The sequence below is a fragment of the Manacus candei genome, unplaced genomic scaffold, assembly GCF_025592945.1.
Source record: "Manacus candei isolate 608988 ecotype Guabito, Panama unplaced genomic scaffold, ASM2559294v1 h1tg000028l, whole genome shotgun sequence".
NCBI classification, from domain to species: domain Eukaryota; kingdom Metazoa; phylum Chordata; class Aves; order Passeriformes; family Pipridae; genus Manacus; species Manacus candei.
The window spans coordinates 25,054,849-25,075,271 of NW_026138076.1; the positions used below are offsets into that span (position 1 = coordinate 25,054,849).

A 20,423-nucleotide genomic window follows, 5' to 3' on the forward strand; every position below is an offset into this window, starting at 1 on the left:
AAACCTCTAAAAATGCAGATCATCTTTTTTGGCTGTATTACTATTAAATTCTCCAGACTAATCAAAGCATTTGATGTACAATCAGATGGTTTTTAAATTCATTAATTTAGTCCTTTTCTTCCTCATATGCACAAACTTTGGCTTTAACTATGTTGTGGGTAGAACTTAAGAACTTTTTTTAGATCTCTTCTTTTTTAATTGAAACTGAAAAAATAAAAATAGAAAAAAAATTGCTAAGTTAAAAAATACCATGACCAACCCCCTCCCAAGCACTATGCTTTTTTCCCCTACATTGAGCACAATATTAACAATCAGATCTGTGATGGGGAAAAGTCTCCTCTCACAGGTCAAGCCAGTGCTTTTATTTTTTCTGCAGAGTAGAGGAGAAAGAGGCAACGGTTGCCTACTTTGACAGACCTGTGCGCTTCTTTAAGTCTCAGTTGCTATACAGCCACTGCCATTCCTAGTAGTGTAGTGACACTTGCTCTTCCCTGGAAATAAAAATTACTTGACTGAGAATAAACATTTTGACCAAATAAAGCCTCAGGATTAATACAGGGCGCATGGGTGGAACACAGTGACCTATGTTATATGAGACTGAATGATTTAACATCCTTTCTGGATAAACTCTGCTGAGAGATTTCATGTGTGCAAGTCCTGTAGGATCAGAGAAACTACTCCTGGGCTCTTCCTCCCTACCCTCTTCCCCTGACATGAGGTCAGCTTGTCCTCCCAGGCCTGGATCTCCCCACTGGGCCACGGCTGATGGCTCCAGAGACTCATCCAAACCCCTGTTTTCCCCTCTGTCTTTCTTCCTGGTACATGTATCTTGTGTACTTGTGTACTGTCACACAAGTCAACTGCATGCTGGTTCCCTCACGAGCATTGAGACACAGAAGGTATTGAGCATAATATTGTGCATTGCTTCTTTGCATATACAAAGCTACTTCTTCATGTGCAACATCAGTTATTAGCAACACATGTTGAAATTGTGAATTCAAACTCAAGATCTTTAAATGTCATACATTTCTGCAAACACACCTTCATATAACACACTAAAGGCATGTGATCTACGCTTTAATTAGTCTTCTGGTGAATTACTGACATCTTGCTGCTTAGTCTACAGTCTAACCACTTACAAGCTACAATATTAAATTCCTAATTAGTTCAGTCACATAGCTACAATAATTAGACTTCCCATTTTTACGTCTTCACAAATTGTTTGGATTACAGTTTAGAATACGATATTATTGCTCAGACGGGAAGCTGAGACATTAATATATGTATGGCAAGTGTTTCTGCTAATTTTAGGTTTCTACTTTCAGAATCAGCTTCAAAGACTACTTAAAGAACAACTTTTATAGATGTCAGTGGCAGCCATGCGGTGAACACTGCCACATCAGGATGATCAAGGCAAAACCCCTAGAAAATCTGCCATATAATTATTATCCACTTATAAGCATTTAGAGCATTGCTGTCTGAGTCAAGAGGCAGGAATAGAAATCAGTTTTCCAGAGCAGAGTTCGGTTGCTTTAATCAAATGGCCATTCACATTTTATCTTAATTAATTAATTACAGCAAATGAAGATAGGGTCACAAAGCAGCATAATTCCCCATAAGTTTCTGATTCATTCTTTGAATGAAGGACACAAAGCATGAGTTTTTGTGGAGCTATAGCAAGAAGAAAATGCAGTATGGGTACATAGGACAAACTATGATCATGTCTTTTGCCTCAATTCCTAAGCCCTGGATTTACAAAATTAATAATGTTCACTAACATAGGTGACATCTCAGATTATTAAAAGAGAAAATCAGTTTTCCTCCAACATTTTATAGCAAGACACCATACTGCATCACTAGTTTAGATCCTTTAGGTCTCCAGACCTTCAGTTTATGAGAGGGTAGAGTGTTCTGAAAGCACTAATTACCAGTCTCTGAGCAGAGGTGTTATGCAGGAGGAGACATTTTGAAAGGAATCAGTAAGTCACAGGACAATCTTGAGCTTCCTTCTGGCTTTGTAACACAGTGCTCACCCTACCAAGCACAGCTGCTTTTTCTGCTCAGTCTCATCTTTTCCTTGTCCTGGCCACTTCACTCACTTCCATCCTTTCTTGCCTAATCACTACCTACTTCCCATTATCTTATCCCCTTCTGTCTGTATAGTGTTCTAGTTCTGATCTCACCATCCTCTGACTTCATTCTTCAAGTGCTCACTCCCCTCGCTCAGAACTCCTTTAATTAATTCACTGTTCCCTGCCGTCTCCCTCTCACACATCTCTTTCCTCAGTCTCTGCCCTCCCTGACTAATAGTCTTTCTGATTTCCATTTTCCCTTCTAAGTAGCATTAGCCTTTTCCCTCATCTCTCTGCTCCATTGCCCCATCTACCCATCCCTTTGGTCCCTCTTTTATTTTCCTTATTCAGTCCTTCTGAATACATTTTCACCTTCTCTGTCTTTTAGATACAACCAGTATGACTCCCTGATCCTCTCAGCTTCCTGCGCCTCCCCACCTGGAATCAGCCATTTCAAAGTCTGATTTGATGGCTTCAAAGTCTAGGACACTTGGCACCAACAGAAAACCCTTGCTGAGATGACTGATGGCACTTTCTCTGATGAGTGTCACACTGATCTCTAGCATCCAGTAACATCTATTAGAAGAGGTTATTTTTTGCTTTACTGCAACTAGGCTTGAACAGCCTCATCAGTTCTAGTGGGATGTCCTGTCAGAGGGCTGTCTCGCAGGCACAGTGATTTTGTAGAGGAACACTTCAAAAGTTCTTATTTGTTTGAGAAAAGGCATTGCTTAGTACAAGATTCCCTGAATCGTTCAACACAGGCAAAATACAATTCCTCACATTCTGGAAAAATGAAATTATTTTGATAAAATTTTGCTTGTCTTCTTGTTCAAGGTGTAAAAGTTCCACATTGCACATAAAATTTCAGAGCAATAGGTTCAAGTCTGGTAGAGTTGCTATAAACAGTCAAGACAGGTTTTCAACTTAGGTAGACCCTGGTGCTGTTAACGGAGAGGAGAAAACATCCTTGCCCAAGCAGCAGTTGCAGGATCTAACTTCAAAAACTTTAGTTTAACATTGTGTAGACTTTTACCTACCCTCTAACTGACATTAGAGTGAATTTTCCTCAGCAAATCTAGTCTTCATCCCTGATTTTTTGTAAAGATACTAATTTTTGTGATAGACGTAAAAATATAGCTGGTCAGATTAATACCCAAGTTAAGTGAAAGAAATAACCAAACATTATTATTACATAATGGTTATTTGAGCTTGTGCAAAGGCTGAAGTAATTTCACTTTTCTATTTAGAAATCTGGAAGGGATCTTAAATTATGTTACAAACTATGTAAACAGGAGCACTTTCCTGCACAATCATAAACTTGCACTTTTCCAAATAGTTTAGAATAGTCTCTTTCCCACATTTGACATAAAGCATTTGCTGTAAAAGATCTTGGCCTTGAAAACAGCCGTCACCCTCATGAAGCACCGAAACGACTAACAAGGTTCAGATGTTTTTAAGAAAGTTTTCCTAGGCATTTTAAAGTGAGGGTAAGGGAAGGGAAAATAACATATGAGAGGGAGAACATAAAGAAGAGGTTAAGGGAACTGCAGGTGCAAGCAGTAGGATTGGAAAACATCAGATAGAGGCACAAACAGAAAGGGTTAAAATAGTAAGAGTTGTAATTGTTTTTCACAAGGAGCCTGCCAAATCCCTTTTGGAACTCACTTTGAATACTTTTCGATACTAACTTTCTTCTGTTTTGCTTAATGATTGATAAATGAATTGTTTGAGATTCTGTCACTTAGCCAAAGCCCGGGAATATAAAACAGCTTTTGTCCTCAGAAAGCTAATCAAAGAAATGCTAAAGGCACAAACATGCACTACAGTTGCTGCAGTAATTACAGCCGATTAGTTTACTAAGAGAAGACATGCGGCAGCAGGCAGGGCAATGCCAGCCACACACCTGAAGTGACCTGCTACCTTCACGAGGGGGGTGAGCCACCCGGGCAGGGTGTCATCCTTGCTACTTATTCAGTGCTGCCAGTTCCACGACTAGATTCTGAAATTTACTTTTCTCCATGTTGTAATCAAGGCTGTTGTGCTGACAAAGAACATGGTATAGGTGCTGCTTTGTTTTCAAAGAAACCCCCTACATGGAATACTATATTTCACATGGGAACTGCCTAAAGTTTTTCAAAAGATTTAACTAAGTTTTACAGCTATAATAATAACTGTATGTGGAGCTCTGTTTACCAAACTCCTAGTGGGGAGCAATATGCCTTACTAATCATAAGCAGCACTGTATACACACAATCCCCAAAAGCTTTAATTTAAAAGCAGGAGAGAGAACAAGCTGTTGTTCAATACAGAAGGTGGCAGAATTCAACCCTATGCTTCTATTAGTTTAACAAAACAGTTGACATCGTAAAGAGTAGCTATTTTCGTCTTCAATTAAAAAACCACTATCTTAATATTGACGTTGTGCGACAGAAAGCAATTTATAACATAATAATTACAGCTAAAGAAAATGATAACCATTAGGAGCATTCAACATACAGATCAGTATCAGCAGCTTCACAGGCACAGCTCTATCAAGTCAAAAGCAGCATTTACAAATAAGGTACTCAAATGAAATGAGAAAAACATTACTAAAGTAAGCAGAATGTATGGTGTAACTCCCACCACTCTGAAGTGATTTGCACCTGGAGGGAAACTGAAATTTGTCTCCATTTTACATGCTATACTGCCTAACATGCTGAAAATTCCTATTACCTGAACATAGTCTGTCCTTTGAGAACTACCAATTCTAGTAGCACTTGCACAGTATCATCTCAAACTGCTGAACTGAGTCTAAAATGTGGATTTTGTGACAACTGAGATGAGTCAGTTCTATATGTACCTTCATTAAATATTTACAGCAAGTATTTACACAATGTTTAAAATGTTTCTTATTTTTTAATTTCAGCTCCTAACTATTAATAGTTACTCTCAAGGCATTAAATACAAAAATATCTGATTCTGACATGCAGCTAGTAATCTTGAGGGACTGCATTACACTTTGATTCTATTGAAAAATAATTGCCATGAAACGTAAAATACACCGAGATATCATAGTTCTTTAAAAAAAATCCACTGTTGAAGTTTATCAGCTATCTGCTTTGCAATGCTCAAAACAAGAAAGAATGTCAGGTACACTTACCCCTGGTACCAATAAGCAAGAACACACAGAAGCAGCAGTTGGATGTCATATCTGTCCTTCAGCAATTCAATGAATAAAGTCAGTGAATGTTGTCCCTTAAACTGTGCACCAGCCAGAGTGTTGCTTGTATGGTCTGCTTCTGACAGCCTTCAGCAGTGCGTGAAGCAAGCTCCCTTCTCTCCCTGCTTGCCTTCCTCCCCTACTCTCCTTCACACTAGGTCTCTCTCTCTCTCTCCCCCTTCCCTGGCACACATGCACATGAAGATTTCCAGGATCACATTGGCTCCTCAGGCTCTGCCTTTACAGGATGGAGTCTGTTCTGCAGCAGGCAAAGTCTGTGCTGTATGCATGGACACGGGTCTGCTCCAAGGAAGGCGGCTGCTGCTGCTGCACAAAACACAGCCAGGTCCCAAGAATTGTCACCAATAGTCCAATTTCCCCCCCCTTTTATTTTCTGAAGTTGCAATGCTGTGAGATGTCTGATAAGTACAGTTTTATTTAGTCAAATCTGTTTGAAACCAAATATTTGCTATAGTTTAGATAAAAACTAGAGGTTTTTCAACTAAGAGGAAGTAAAATTTATAAATACAGTCCCTTTGCAGCAAGCCAGTCACTCACTGAAATACAGAAAAATGCATGACGTAACTTATTTCCAAGACCAGCATGTCACTATTTTTGCACATTAAACCACTCTTTGTGACTAATGCTAAGGAAAACAATCTGAAAGAGCAAACAAGGGTGTTCAGAAACTTATTCTTTATGAGAAAAAGTTTTTTTCACAGATTTTCTTCTTTGAATACATTAAGACCTTCCTATCCAACCCTTGATTTACTGTCACCAGTAGATCATGGTATGCACTATCACATGTACAGTCACATGGTTAAAATCTTTTTTATCATGTGAAGGCTAACACTCAGCAACACAGCAAAACATATTTCAAAATGAGTTGGTGAGTAAAGATGAACTCGAGATGAGAAGCTAAATTTTATGTGGCCTCAAAGAGTTTCAGACTTTTTAATTATTTTTTTTTTTTTTTAAACAAAAAAGCCTGTTAGATTCAACAGTTTTCCAGGATGACAATTGTCAGAGAGCCCTGGTAACCTGTCAGCATCTATGTCAGGTGCCTGAGGAAAAGAACCTCTCAGACTAAGGAAGTATGTGCATGCATGAACACATGCACCAAACAGTGAATTTGGAGAACGAGAAAAATCTATATTATAGTCAAAATCAAAGTCCAGATTGTTGCTATGGCAAAGTTGTCTGTAAAATAGATATTATGAACTGCCAGTCTCTTGATTTCTACTATAAAAGATATATTATATATATGATATATATATATGATATCTGTATATGATATCTATATAATATATATATAAAACATATATAAAAGAGTGGGATAAAACAATGTTCTAGTCTATGGAATCCCCAAGAAGTACATTGACATCTACTGTACCAATACCAGTAATAGGCAATGTAGATGCAAAAATGGATCAGATGGATTAGCAACCTATAAAATGCTTCTTTACAGGGTGAGAACTAATTTTTGAGCATATCAAGTAAAAATCACACTTGTCTCAAACAACTGTTTAAAAGTTAAGCTAACTCCTAAATACTCGAGTGCTAATGCCTGAGCTGAAAAGTGCTTCCAAGGTGAGAAAATAGGGGAAGAAATTGAACCAAGAAAGTGAAGAATAAGCAAAATATATTTTCAAGGAAAAGTAAAATAAAAGCTTTACCTCCTTTTACAGGATGAGACAGACCTCATGTTCTAAAGAAAGGATTTTCTTTCTTGCATGCTTTCCACTGTGGCTTTCTGCTTCTGATCTAGTCACAACCATGTGTAGGAACCATACGTGTGTTTGGAATAGATCATTTTTACCTGATAATATAATAGATCAAGCAAGCTGCTTCTTCAAAAAGCAGTCTGAGCCTCTACAAAAGTTCAAGATTTTCTACCTTAGGGTAAACAGGGAAAACCTCCAAATGTGGTACATACCACTCACATATATTTTCTGTAGCTCTGCCCTAGTGGGAGTTGTCACTTTTCAGCCTTCCTCTTTTTCAAGGACCTTTATTTAGCAAGGATACTCATTAAAATTAATTTTGCTGTACACAAACACTCTCTCTATGGAAAATCTACTGAGACCTTCCTTCTTCTAAATTTTTTATACTTTCATAATAACACATAAAAAAGCAGCAGCAGTTTTCAGCTCGTTCTCTCAGTGTAATTACATTTAAACCAAGAAGCTAGAGTTACAAACACACTCATTGCTGAACTGTGGAATACAGAGCAGAAAAAGGAGGAGGGACTATATTTTGAACAATGGTTTTAGCTTACCCTACTTGAATGCAATTTTACTTGTTTCTAGAAGAAGCTTGTCTGTGTATTAGAAAGGCAATAAATACTTCTCACTAAAAAGTAAAAAGCTATGGCATGTTGGTGTTTTAGAACTCTCTTTTCAAGAAAGTAATAGGCTTTATATTCTGAGCCCATACATGGAAAAGAAATAAGAATTGTATCTATGTTTCAAACAACTTTGAGAAGATATTTGACTTCGTTAGGTTGGTCAGTATTTTCTTGTATTTCTACTTACAGCAATTTTAAAATTGAAATTCAGTCTGAAGTGTATCTGAGCTATAGCACCCCCCCCCAAACATTCAACAAACATCGTGCCACCACACCACAATCTAACAGAATACATTAAACTACAGTAATTTCACTTAACTCCAGTAATTGCTATTATGCTATTGAGAAGAGTCATCTCATGTTTCTTTTACAAAGTGTTTGAAATCAAATTTAGTAATCAGGGCTTAGAATTAAATAGCTGTAATTATTAGGCACTTTCAAATAAGTTGCTAGTAAAGTTCTAGCACCTTTTACTCTTCTGTTGTTCACATCAGGTGCTATGTAGAAGGAAATTCATAGAAGTAAACAAACCATAGTTGCATGCATCACCATGGTGAGTGTCAATACTAAAAACAAATATACACTAAGCTGTAAATCTGCTACTGTAGAAAAAAATTAGAATTCCTTTTCAGCTTGAAGAAAAAGGTTTATTGATTCACAGGCTGCAGCCACTCCCCTGGAGGTTAACAAATATTGCTAAGGGTTGGACTCAATGATCCTTGTGAGTCCCTTCCAACTCAGAATGTTCTGTGATTTACCTCTGTGATTTACCTCTGTACATCAAACTCTGACTTAACACTCAATGTTATAACTGATAAGTTTCAAATAGATGAAGGATAAAAGTTTTACTCTATACGGGACAGATAGGTGCATACAAACTCCACCCGTTACCACGTTTTTTTCAAGTACTGAGTAATCTGGATCTCAGATATACTTCTGCTCTTTCCTGTTGTGGCAATTTTCCTTGGTTTAATTAAGAATAATTTCAAGCATGCTTTATGTCATGCATCAAAATGAAGAACCACAAGACAATAGGTATTTCAATGTTGATTTTATACCTAAGAATTGCTTATTAAGCAAAACAAATTTTCAGTTGAAAACACTGACTAGATTGTCAGCTGTTTTGCTGTTCTAGTGAAATACAGGATATGCAGGATGAAGCACTGAAAGTAAAACTTGGCCCATGTTGCCATCTGCAGTTATGAAGATTATGTATTTTATATTTAGAAATGATAACTCAAGAAGTGAACCACTTGTTTTCTCATCCTTTTGATGACCAAACTCCAGGTTTTGTATTATAGCTATGTGAATAATTATTGTGCAAATGAACATGTTTGGCTTAATTACATTTAATTTACACTGCTCTCAAAGCTCCGTCAGTATGCTTTGCAGACAGTGCAACTGAGAATAAGACATTCACATTTTACAGGACGACTCTTACCTTTGGAAGATATATTCCTTATTTAACATCTACATCCAGGTTCCCTGAGTCCATAGCAAAGCAAACTAAAGGACCTTTTAAGAGAACTTCACAAATGTCTAAGCACAGAATGAAAAGATCTCATTTACAGCAGCTCTTTCCAAAGTTTAAGCTGTGCTGCAGTACCTTTATCTATCTCACATACTTGTGTCTCAAACCGTACTTTAAAAATGTGCTATCTTTTGATAAAGATTACTCTTCCCCATTTCACAGTTGCAGAGATTTAATAGGATCTACCTCCCAAAACCTGAAGGGCCTAGGACACCCAACCTAATGGTCCAAGCTAACTCTGTAGGCATTCATGCTGTAGGGCCTCCTGACTCCTCACTCCCCTCTCCAGACCCTTTTTATCTGCACAGCTGCAGCTGAGCTGGGATTACTTCCACCTGCGTTAGGAAAAAGGGGAGAAACTTTCCTCTGTTGGAAAAACTACCTGAGCTAGATGTTCCCTTCTGAAGGGCTTTATTTACAGGAACAGTACAGATTTTTTTTTCTTACTATATAAGTATATCCACCAAGAGTCTCAAAACAGAAACCAGTTCTGCCAACCTTATTTTAAGCTAAAGCAAATGTACAAAACTTGGCTCTAGTGACAGCTGCCAGCTGCAGAGTGATTATATCTCCCTTGGTAGGTCTCAGGTTGTAGCTACAGAGGCGAACACAGAAAACGAGTTTAATTTTTCCACAGAAAAAAGGCAAAGAGAGGGGGAGGGATTCATGGATGACTATTTGTCCCTTACATGTCTTTTGTGGTTTGTAGATGGGACACTAGCTTGGCTGTAGACAATGGTGTGCAAGCAGCAGCGTCTAGCTGACTCTGAGCTCCTTGAAATAATTTCCTTTCTTCTGTAAAAGGTACTCTCTGTTGCTGAGTTCTTTGGTGACCCTATCTAGCTGTCCCAGACCTGTTGTGGAGGAAGGCCACAGTCAAAGCAAACTTGATCATCACCTCCCTCATTTTCTCCTGCTTTCTCCAGCTGTTTGTTCCAGCTGGATGTTTTGACTAAATCAAATAAAATCTCACTAGTGTGCCTAACTCAAAGCTGCTGCTAGTGTAGAAAGTACATTTCTTTCAAAATACCAAACATATAAGCTTTGCTAATGATGTATTTTCCAAATCAGCCATTTCCAGCCTTTTAACTGATTAAAGAGTGTGACAGTATTTCTGTGACTGTGTATAATCAACAGGCATCATGTTAATGGCTTTGGTAAGTTATTATATTGTTTGGGAATGTCATAGGAACTGTACACAACATCCTGCTTTTTCAGTGTGACTCTTTTTCCAAGTTATCCCTTTCTGTCATATATTAATAATATTTAATAATTACAACTTTTGTTTTACATCACCTAAGCTTCTAGGAGAAAAGGGACACCTAGACATTAATAGCTGAAAATACAATAATGGTGGTATGAAGTTCATAGAATGTTCATAGCAATTTATTTACATATTTGAACATGAAACAGTACCAAACATATGAACATTGGCAATTAAGTCATACTTTGATAGAATGCACTCCAGAAAGATGCAGTTAATAAAATTTTGAGGATGGAAGGTGTTTTAGAAAAAGAACAGCTGATTAGACACGTAGACAAACACATGTTAAAGTGAATATAAAAAAAAGAATAAAAAGAACATCCCCCAAAATTCATAAGAAGTGAGAAGGAAGACGAAGATGGTTACAGTATGAGGAAGCATGGCTTCTTAAAGGGTAAATATATAACATAAGAAGACACTGTCAAAAATGGAAATCACTGAAATGAAGAATGCATTTGAGACGTTATTTGTAGGACTATCCATACTCACACTTTACCAATGGGCTGCTATGAAGAAAATAACCTCTGTAAAATTAACCACATTTTGTGAAGTAGGTATGGTTTCCAATCCAGTGGCTTTCATGTAATGCCTTAATTGACAAATCCAATTTTGTATTTCTGCAATAGCCTACAGAAAACAGAATGGAAAGAGCAGAAGGAAGATGTGAAATTCAGAAATCTCAAGGTCATTGCTATATAATTACAAGGGACCAGTAACATAACATTCTCCTAATTCTAGTAAATATTCAAGATCTAAATTCACTGGGGTTTTGACTTCATTGTTTGGGGTGCTATTTAGATTGTTCTTTTACATAGAAACACATTTGACTCAATCAGCAAATAACATCTGTATCTAATGCTTCAGCTTTTGGGAAGCATAAAATAAAAATTGCTTGACAGAGCTAGAAAAGATGTTGGTTTTGGGGGCAGCTGATAGCCCATGGTGAAGGAGCTTATATTAGCTGTTTTTCATTCAGGTCAGTTTTTCCTGCTTTCTTTTAATTCACGCATGAAAAAATCAATATTTCTGTGATCAGCTTGAACCAAAAGGAGACATTTATTTCAATATTAATCATACAGTTCTGGGAGTGATACAAGTGGAGAAAACCTTTTAAAAGTAACCATGTAAAATGCATGGTTAAGCCATAGGAAGCTATGTTTTTTTTCTTTTTGTTTTCTGATTTTGTTTTGAAATACAGCTGAAACTTTCAGGTTTGTAAGACCGAGTAACAGCTTTACATTTCAAGCAGAAAGATTTGGTATTTTTCCCAAGTGTTTGGCTGACTAACATATAAAAATCTTTTTTCGCCTTGATGGTATTTATTTCCAATTATCTTGAATATTCTAATACCATTAAGAATATAAAGTAAAATCTTGACAAAGACCGAGATAACTTTAAAGAATGCATTAGACCTGTGGTTGTATGTTATCTCAGGATGATTTCTATGTTAATTTTGGAAAATATCCTTGTGGCAGGTATAATAAGACAAAAATCCTAGACAAGGGCTTGAATGGCTAGAATTTTAGTGCTCTTTTTTGTGCTCTCTTTCTGACTGAGTCTGGGATTATTTTTTGTTCAGGAATGTGATTTCAGTAAAAGAAATAGTTCATTCTGTTATCCTTGGTCCCTTGCGTACTCCTCTCAAATATTAGAGCATTGAATGAAGTCTTTTACATCTGGCTCAAAAGCCATAAATACTGGGCTATGATATGAAAGATGGCAATGCAATCAGTGCTGGTTGGTGCTGACACATGCTTGTGTTGAAGGAAACAGCAGGGGCCATCATTATGTTTTACACAGAGTCTGAGTATTTTGTTCTACAGGTGTGCTCTGAAATTAAGATTGCGCAGAGTTTGGGCAGATGAATGCATAGTTTCTGGATTCTGTTGAAGTAAAATGAAACAAAACTTGCAGATGCTTAAACCTACAGGTAATAAACTGTCTCCAGTGGCCTGGAAGCAGCAGTTTAGCAATGAATTTTGCTTGTATAGATGCTATGTGATTTCAAAAAGCTGATGCCCCTTTTAGCTTCAAAAGATGTGGTACATATCTGCAGGTTTTCATCTCACACAATTTATTGTACATATTTTGATTACCTACATTTTTACCCATCAGCTTTAATCTTCAGATCTCTGAGGAAATACAAATTAATAGTTATTATTCCTTTTCTGACTTTGTAATTGCCCAAAATACCAAAACAAATAAATATGAACTGATGAGTAGAATTCTAAGAAGGAATGATTATTATATTTCTGATCCATGGATGCTTTATCCAGGCATCATTTAAATGCCTAGTAGTTTGGCTTCCTCTAGGTCTGTATTTCTCTATCAATATATAAACCCTTTGAATTTTTATTATAAAAGATGAATCATTAACTGTGTGCTGAAGTAGTTTTAGCTTAAGTAATTGCCTTCCAATAATATAGAGTATAATCAAAAACCCTAAGGAAGAAGGCATTCAGCATAAAGGCCATCCACAGTGAGCACAGCTAGAGGTACTCCAGTGTCCTTCCAGAACGAAATTTGCACCTTTTTAAAAAAGTAGTTGTAACTTGCAATCTAAAAACATGGTAGAAATCCATGCAAACATCTACTGGGTTTTAAAATCAGATAGCTAGATTTTAATACTGCTGCAACCAAAACCAGTTACACTTTGTTTGAAGTGTAAAACTAGATAAGATTTTGGGATGTCTTCCCAAGGCCACGCCACAACAATACTTACCCCAGCTGATGCAAGGCTGGTTTACATGAGTCTACGCAGCTTACAGCAGCACCTCTGGCTGCCACATAGGCCACTGTCTGTGTTTTATCTACTCCATAAACACATTTTGTCACTGATGATGTTACATGCCTGCAATCACTGAAGAACTACAATGCCTGCATTTTTGTTACTGCAACCTTTTGTACTTCACAGCTGTGTGAACTGTGTGGAGAGATGAGGGTAGGTAAAAGGGCAGTCCCTGAGACAAGGATCCTCCTGATGTGGTCATTATGAAATGCCGAGGAGAATGAAGTGCCTTATGGCTGATCCTGTCCCAGGACTGAAGTGAGCTGTGCTTGCTACCCTGAATCTCTCTTGAAGCATGTTTTCTCTTGAAACATCACTAGCCAAAAAGCACATATGTTTTACACCTTTCTCTAACCACTCACTAGCCTAAGACATAACAAAGTAAAACTCAAACCCTACTGTATCGCAAACCCTGCAGCACTGAGGCATTGAGACCAGCACCTCTGCATCAGGGAGAAGGATTTACTTCTTTACATTGGACACGGTTGGGAAGGTGGCATTACTCCTGGGACTGGCCCTGACATGTGGACCCCAGGATCCCAAATCTTCCCCTCCAGTGAAATCCAGCTGTCCCTCAGGGGATCTGTTTTGTGACCTTGAACAGCCTCTGACAGTGTAATGTCTCACAGCCAGCAATTTGTCTCCTTGTTTTTGGCAGTTTTGCATGCCATGGTCCATTTACATGCCCTGATCAGGGGCCTGGGAACTTCCTTTCAGCCCAAACACTTTGTCCAGCAGGTACTCCACTTGCTGTACAGCCTGACAGTGTCCGCAGTCCAAAAGGGATGAGGACACCGAGGAGCCTCTGAGTGGTCTCCAGGAAGGCTAGGGAGGGGCATAGACCCTGAAATGCCTCATTCAGCAGTTCTGGATGCAGGGAAACACAAGGAAAATTAATTATTATTTTATTTGAATTATTTTTAATGATTTTAATTAATTAATTAATTAATTATTTTTTTTTTCCAAGGCAGATACAGTAATCCTTTTCTGAGATATCTGCAATCTAATCCATGATCCAATTCTAGGAATTTAGGCAGCACTTGGAACCGTGCCTCTATAAACTGTAAATTGTGAGAGGATTGTCCTTGCTGCTAATAATAACAATACCTCCATCCTGAAGCTGAGGATGCGACTTTGGTTTACTCATTCTGCAGCCTCATGAAACATATAACTTTGAAAGGAAACTGCTTAAGACACCATCTGGTTTTTTTGAGAAATGGTCTGATATTGGATACCAGTCAGTCCCATGTTACTGTCTGGCTCACACTTGTAATTTCTTTTGATCTTTAATTTTGGAAATATTTCCCTATCAGAATCATCTTAAAGGCAAATGTGCTCAGACAGGGAAATTAGAGCATGTTTATCAATATTAACCTTGGCAAACTGAAGCTAAGTATTATAGCTTCACAATTCTTATAAATGACTGAGGGACTAGATTGAATACCATAGAATACATTTTCTAAAGTTCTTCCTGGTAACTTGCAAATTCTAGGAAACTGGTAGAGTTTTGTGTGTGTAGACAAGGTAGTCATCAGGGAAGAGAAATTCAATAGATTTTTAGCAGTTATTCTCAAGTTTTAAAATTTGCTCATATGAATGAACGCTTCAAGACATTACATGAGCTATTTGCTCTTTCTGTTTCCATGGAATCCCTTTCATTGACAAGTCTTGCAGGTCAAATCCATTTTAGGACATTTCCTCATCAAGCAAGATATAAGTCTAAATAATTTTTACCAAAAAACTTAAGACACAAGATTGTTTTCAAAGATTTTCTTCATGGCTGGATCATTAAAAGTCATTATGTTAGACAGGCTAGTCTCAAAAAAAATTTAAAATTATTTTTTTTAGTTTAAATGAATGTTGTGTTTCTTTTTACATAAGATACTCATTTGGTCAGTTCATGTGGTTTCAGCCATGTGTTTTACTGCATGCACTTTAAAAATGTTGCATCTCTGCACAGTGATGCACATCTTTTTACTTAGGTGCAAGTTTTCCTCTCCTGCTTATTTCCTCGTGAGGTGAAATAAAAAATATCACAAAATCCTTTGACAATCTCCCACCTTTAAGCAGTCATTACTCCCTGCATGCTTATTGCATGTACAGGATTGTTATTGTTTCTTGATAGCATCCACATGTAATTCAGCAAATCCCAAAACGCTCTGAAACTTCTGACATGTTTGGAGAAAATGCAGCTGTGGGAAAGGTTTGGCTTGAAAAGCTGGCGCAGTACGAAAAAAAAAAAGAAGCAGGCTTCACAAAGCAGACTTCATAAATCAGAGGTTTCATAGGTGAACTCTTCTGGGATACTGATCTAAAAAAAACCCTGAAGAAATTTGGCAGCTCCTTAGAGATGCAGTATTTAGAATAAAAGTGTAAACTATACTATTCTGGGAGGAAGAAAGGCAAAGTAATGAAAAAATCAGATTTAATCAGTGATTTTTCTTCTCTAGTGCAGGAAAGGACTGTACTGAACATTTAAATGAAATCAGATTGCTGAAGATGAGTACAAAGGTATAGATCAGGGATGCTGGCCAAAATCAAATAACCAACAAAAAAAATGAGGTGCCGCTAGCAGGGGACATCAAGAGACAACAAAACATCAAATCAGAAACATAACATAAAAAGAAAGGAAAGGGTTGGAACTGTGCTTACCTTTGAATGTCTCGTGAAGGCTCTTTAGTGTAACTGCATTTAAGAGTGTTTAATGTTCTTTATTTGGATGTCTTCACTCAAAAGTTCAAGGTGATCAGCTGGCCCACATAAGAGCAACAAAAAGGGCCAAGAAGGTAAAGAATATTTTGGAGTACATGTAAATAAGTCTAACATCTTCCTACTGCCTTTGCCCAATGATCTTCACCCTAAGGTGCCTTGAACATCTGGCTAAGTCAATACGGAGTTTAATGATTACCTTTGCAAACAGTCAAGTGCATTAAAACTTGGCCTACTTTCAGGACAGTTCATAGAAATTTAAATTTGTGAAAGAGGAAGCTAAAAACTAGGAAAGTATGCTGAGAAAAAAAATAACATAAGAGTTTTAGTGAGTAATTTTCTCTACTTTCTCAAAATAGAGATCAAAAGGTAACTTGATATATAAGCACTTTCCTGCAGAGTTACTTTTGCTGGGTACTAATGGGATATTTAATATAGCAGAAGAAGATGAAATATGAAACAGCAGTTAAGAGCTGAAAGCCAGACAAGTCTAAAAAGAAATAATGCATGGCTTTCCAATAATGAGGATAGTTAATCAGAAGAATAAATCACCACAGGAAACACCGTATAAACTATTCTTTAGTCAACACACATATAATTTGGGCTCATTTGGGGGAAATTTCTGTAGAATTATGTGTGCTATATTCCCTATTCTGCACAGCTATTGCTTGTGGACCCAATACCTGTGAAATTCTTCTCACTTATCCACATGGCCAAAAATAACATAAGTACACTTCCCATTTGGAACAATGATGGTACACAGGAGCCCTAGATTACACCTCAGAATAGAGAATACACATTTATTACTTATTGACTGATCAGAATTTGATGACTTTCCAGCTAAGACATGGGTACTTTTTTTGAATTACAATCTATTTATAAAAGCCAGAAATGTTATTTGTCAAGTACATATATATATATAGTTTGTAGCACGGCAAATACTGTAAAGTAGAATCACATTCATCCACAGATGCTGTGTAGATGCTACTGAGAATATGGAAAAATTCTGCTCCTGTATTTTAAAGAATGAAAATATCATAATTTTCCTCCCCAAAGTGCCATGTTTTTCAGTGAAGAATTTTGAAGTCCTTTTCATCAAAAGTCCAATCAGTATGTGAAACTACAAGCTAAAGTTTAGTACAGTCCACATAGCAGCTTTGTGGGTATTGCTACTCAATAGTTCAAAAGAGTTGTCAATTAAAAGTGTGAACAAGAGATGAAGAAAAGATAGGGGCATCTTCAGGTGTGAATGTGTAATATATTTGGAACCAGCAGGCAAGGCTGGTGCAAAAATAGAACAAACAACTTTAATCAAGTTACAATAGAGCTATTGAAAGTTTGCTTTGAAGCAGAATTTACCATGACAAGAGCTCTGACAATGCCTATTAACCAGACCACTGAGGCAGCAAGAAGTCTCTTTTCCCTTGTATATACTTCAAATATATAAAGGTTGTGCTATGACAGAATGATGACGGGGTTACAGAGCACCAGATGACCCAAAGCGTGTAACTCCAAGAGAGTGGTTCCTTCCCCTGGAAAGAGTCAACAAACCCTGTTTATTTCAGCAAAGCTCCTGTGTATTGCGGCTTTTCCCAAGATGAGCTATTGGTAATGGTCAGATCAATCAGGTTTTGTTTTATCTCTTCATCACAAGTTCTTGAGAACGAGACCAAAGGAAGTTGAAGCAATCAAGTAGTATATTTCATTGGTTTTATGTTTTTGTTTTGTTTTTGTTTTCCCCACTTTGGCAGGTACTATTTGCAGAATATTTAGTAAGTTGGCAAGGAAATTTTTACTTGAACATCACACTGATAATAGTCAGCAGGTTTGAAAAACCTTTATACAGATAGAGGACTAATTTATTTGTCTTTGGTGCTGTACATAAACCTTTATAAATGCTTTATTGCTTGTAAGGGATATTGCAGACTTCTATTTCATTAGGGGTGCACTACTCTTATCTCTGTCCAAAATCACTGGTATTTCTTTGGGAAATAGACAGATCAAGCACTACATATAGAAGAAACAAGTAATGCTTTCCTGTCAGTCTCCACATTTTAATTTTGTTCAAGTTCCACTTTTGTGTATAGTTTAAAAAAAACAGCAAATTTCAGAGATTATAAATGTCTTTTTCATACATCCATATATTGGTAAATGGAAAATTTGAATAAAATTCTGTGTAAGTAACAACCTTTCTTTCCATTTATTTGAAGGCTACGGTTTTGTCAAAACACTGCATTAAACTAATAAGCAGTTTCAAAAGATCGATGAAAGCCAATTAAATGTGACTCCACATTTCTAGACAACAAGCAGAGAGTTACATTTAAATTGAAATTTTATTCAGAAAAGATATAAGCCCCTCTTCCACATGGCCTATAAAATTTACTGGGTACAATATGCCCCATGCAGATTGGCAGTTCTCTCTCTGTAGGGGCATGAAAAATACAATCAGCAGGCACTTTAAAAGCTCTGAAGTGTGTTAGTACAATGTACTTCGCCATATTTCAAGATCTAGCAAAATGGCACGTGACATAGTAGCTGATCATTCAAAATCTCCCCATGTGGCATGGCCAATGATTATGTGCTGCATATCCCATTTCTTTTGCCACCCTGAGACTCACTAGTGATGAAAACAAGGACACTGTGGAAGATGCAGCATGCCACAGGCATACAGAAAACATTTGCCATTACTAGTATGCTTCAGGTCCTCAGACTCCTACTGTTGTGTGGTGTCCACTGGTTTTCATAAGAGTACATGAACTTTCCATAGCATCTGCATGAAGCCTCTCTTGCAGTCACTACATTTTTTAGTCCTATTAGAGGGGCATTGAGCCAGTCAATGTATACCACCTTAAACAGATCCAGGTCTTCCCCCTCACAGTAGGAGTGTAAATACAAGTGCAGGCAGTGCAGTAGGCCTGGGCACAGTTCTGAGACTGCTATGAAGCTCATATGTGACTCTGGCATAATTTCTTTGACTAAGCCATCAGGGGAAGACCAGTTGCCCTGTAAAGATCCCGAGAGCAATACTGAGAAGGGTTCCTATCACCACGGCAGGGACTAAAGGTGAAACTGAGTCATAATCCTGACTGGGCTCTAAACCTGGATTTTTCCAAGAAAAAGGTATTGGGTCAATTTAGAGGTTTTATCCAGAGAATTTGATTTAGCAACAAATAGAGCTGAGCCAAAAAATTGTGCCTAGTAGACTTCCTAGCAGTCCCGGTTATTTATGTATAGAAACAATGGGAAGACTTTCTTTGTACTGACTTGTATCAATAGCTCCTCCTTTTTCTCTCTCTCTCTCAAAAAAAAAGCAAATTAATGGAACAGAGAAAGTTAATTTATATATTCCAGCTTTAGGCACCTAATCTAGCTGTCTGCAATAGGAACCTCATGTTCCTGTGTTTCCAGTGGAATTTACAAGGTTTATTCTAGATTTCTTCATTCTATTGAGAAGCTCAACTGCCTGTAGGGAGCTGTGATATGGTACTTAGAGTTACCTTCTATATATGCACTCCCAGAAGCTCTAAACAGCCATTATAAAATGCTGGAGACTGATGAAGAGTGTAAAGTAAAATTTAACTATGTTTACATTTTTATTCATATTCATTTGTAAGTCTGCCATACTGCTTTCAATTTGGCTCTGCTTGATGAAATCTGTTTGATGAAAACAACTATCTCGGCATTCCTGTCATGTTTCTTCTTTTTTTTTTATTCTCTCCACCTGTGGCCTTCTTTATTACATGCCAGATGTATTTTCCTGAAGAAAGAATTGATGTTTAGCAAGTATTGCAGTCTCCTGGTATTGGAAACTGTACAAACTCTTGCCCAGAACTACCTTTAAATCAAGCATATTGCTTAAAAAAGATCAACTGAGTTAACTTTGAAGTTCTTTTCTAAATATACATTCACTAGTATAACTTATTCAAGTTTAGGTTTTAAAATATTTAGGTACACATAATTATTTTAACAGCAAGTAATAAAAGAATGTAAGAATAACAATGCTTTGGTTTATATTTTATTTTTAAGAATAATTGGCTTCTGGGTGTTTATAACTTCATCTGCCTTGCACTGAATCTTTTTCTAATTACACCTGTGTGCTTTCATCCTCGAAGTGAGAAAGTGTGCAGTAGGTACATTTAAAAAAACATAATAAGTAATATTCAAGTTTAGATGGTTCACTTAAGTCTCTACACTTTGATAAAAGCAGCATGTAATTTTTAAGTTTTCCCCTGAATTGTTTGTGTTTCAAATATTTGATTCTTGCTTAGACTCAGTAGCAGTAAAGAGAAAGAGAAGCACATGCTTGTTTACCCTGAAATCTGCAGCTTTCCATGACATATGGGATTGCATGCAATCATATTTTCATGTTGTTTAGGCACTTTTCTCATTGCATTTCTAGCTATTAGTCATGGTAGCAACATTACAAGTAAAAATGATGGTTAAAATAGCAGAGATGGAATGTAACTCATGGAGGAAAAATGCTATCATCAGAGTACATCTGAAGTGAAAG

General features: G+C 37.1%; 1 protein-coding gene across 1 annotated transcript in view; it reads right to left on the bottom strand.

Annotated features, from left to right (window-relative positions):
- Positions 1 to 5,595, bottom strand: part of RXFP1 (relaxin family peptide receptor 1) — a 45,397-nt gene extending 39,802 nt beyond the window's left edge. Inside the window, exon 1 of the mRNA XM_051790719.1 lies at positions 5,215 to 5,595. Within this exon, the coding sequence (XP_051646679.1) occupies positions 5,215 to 5,263 (49 nt within the window). The 5' untranslated portion in view covers positions 5,264 to 5,595. The remainder of the gene's footprint in view (positions 1 to 5,214) is intronic.
- Positions 5,596 to 20,423: the final 14,828 nt, after the last annotated feature.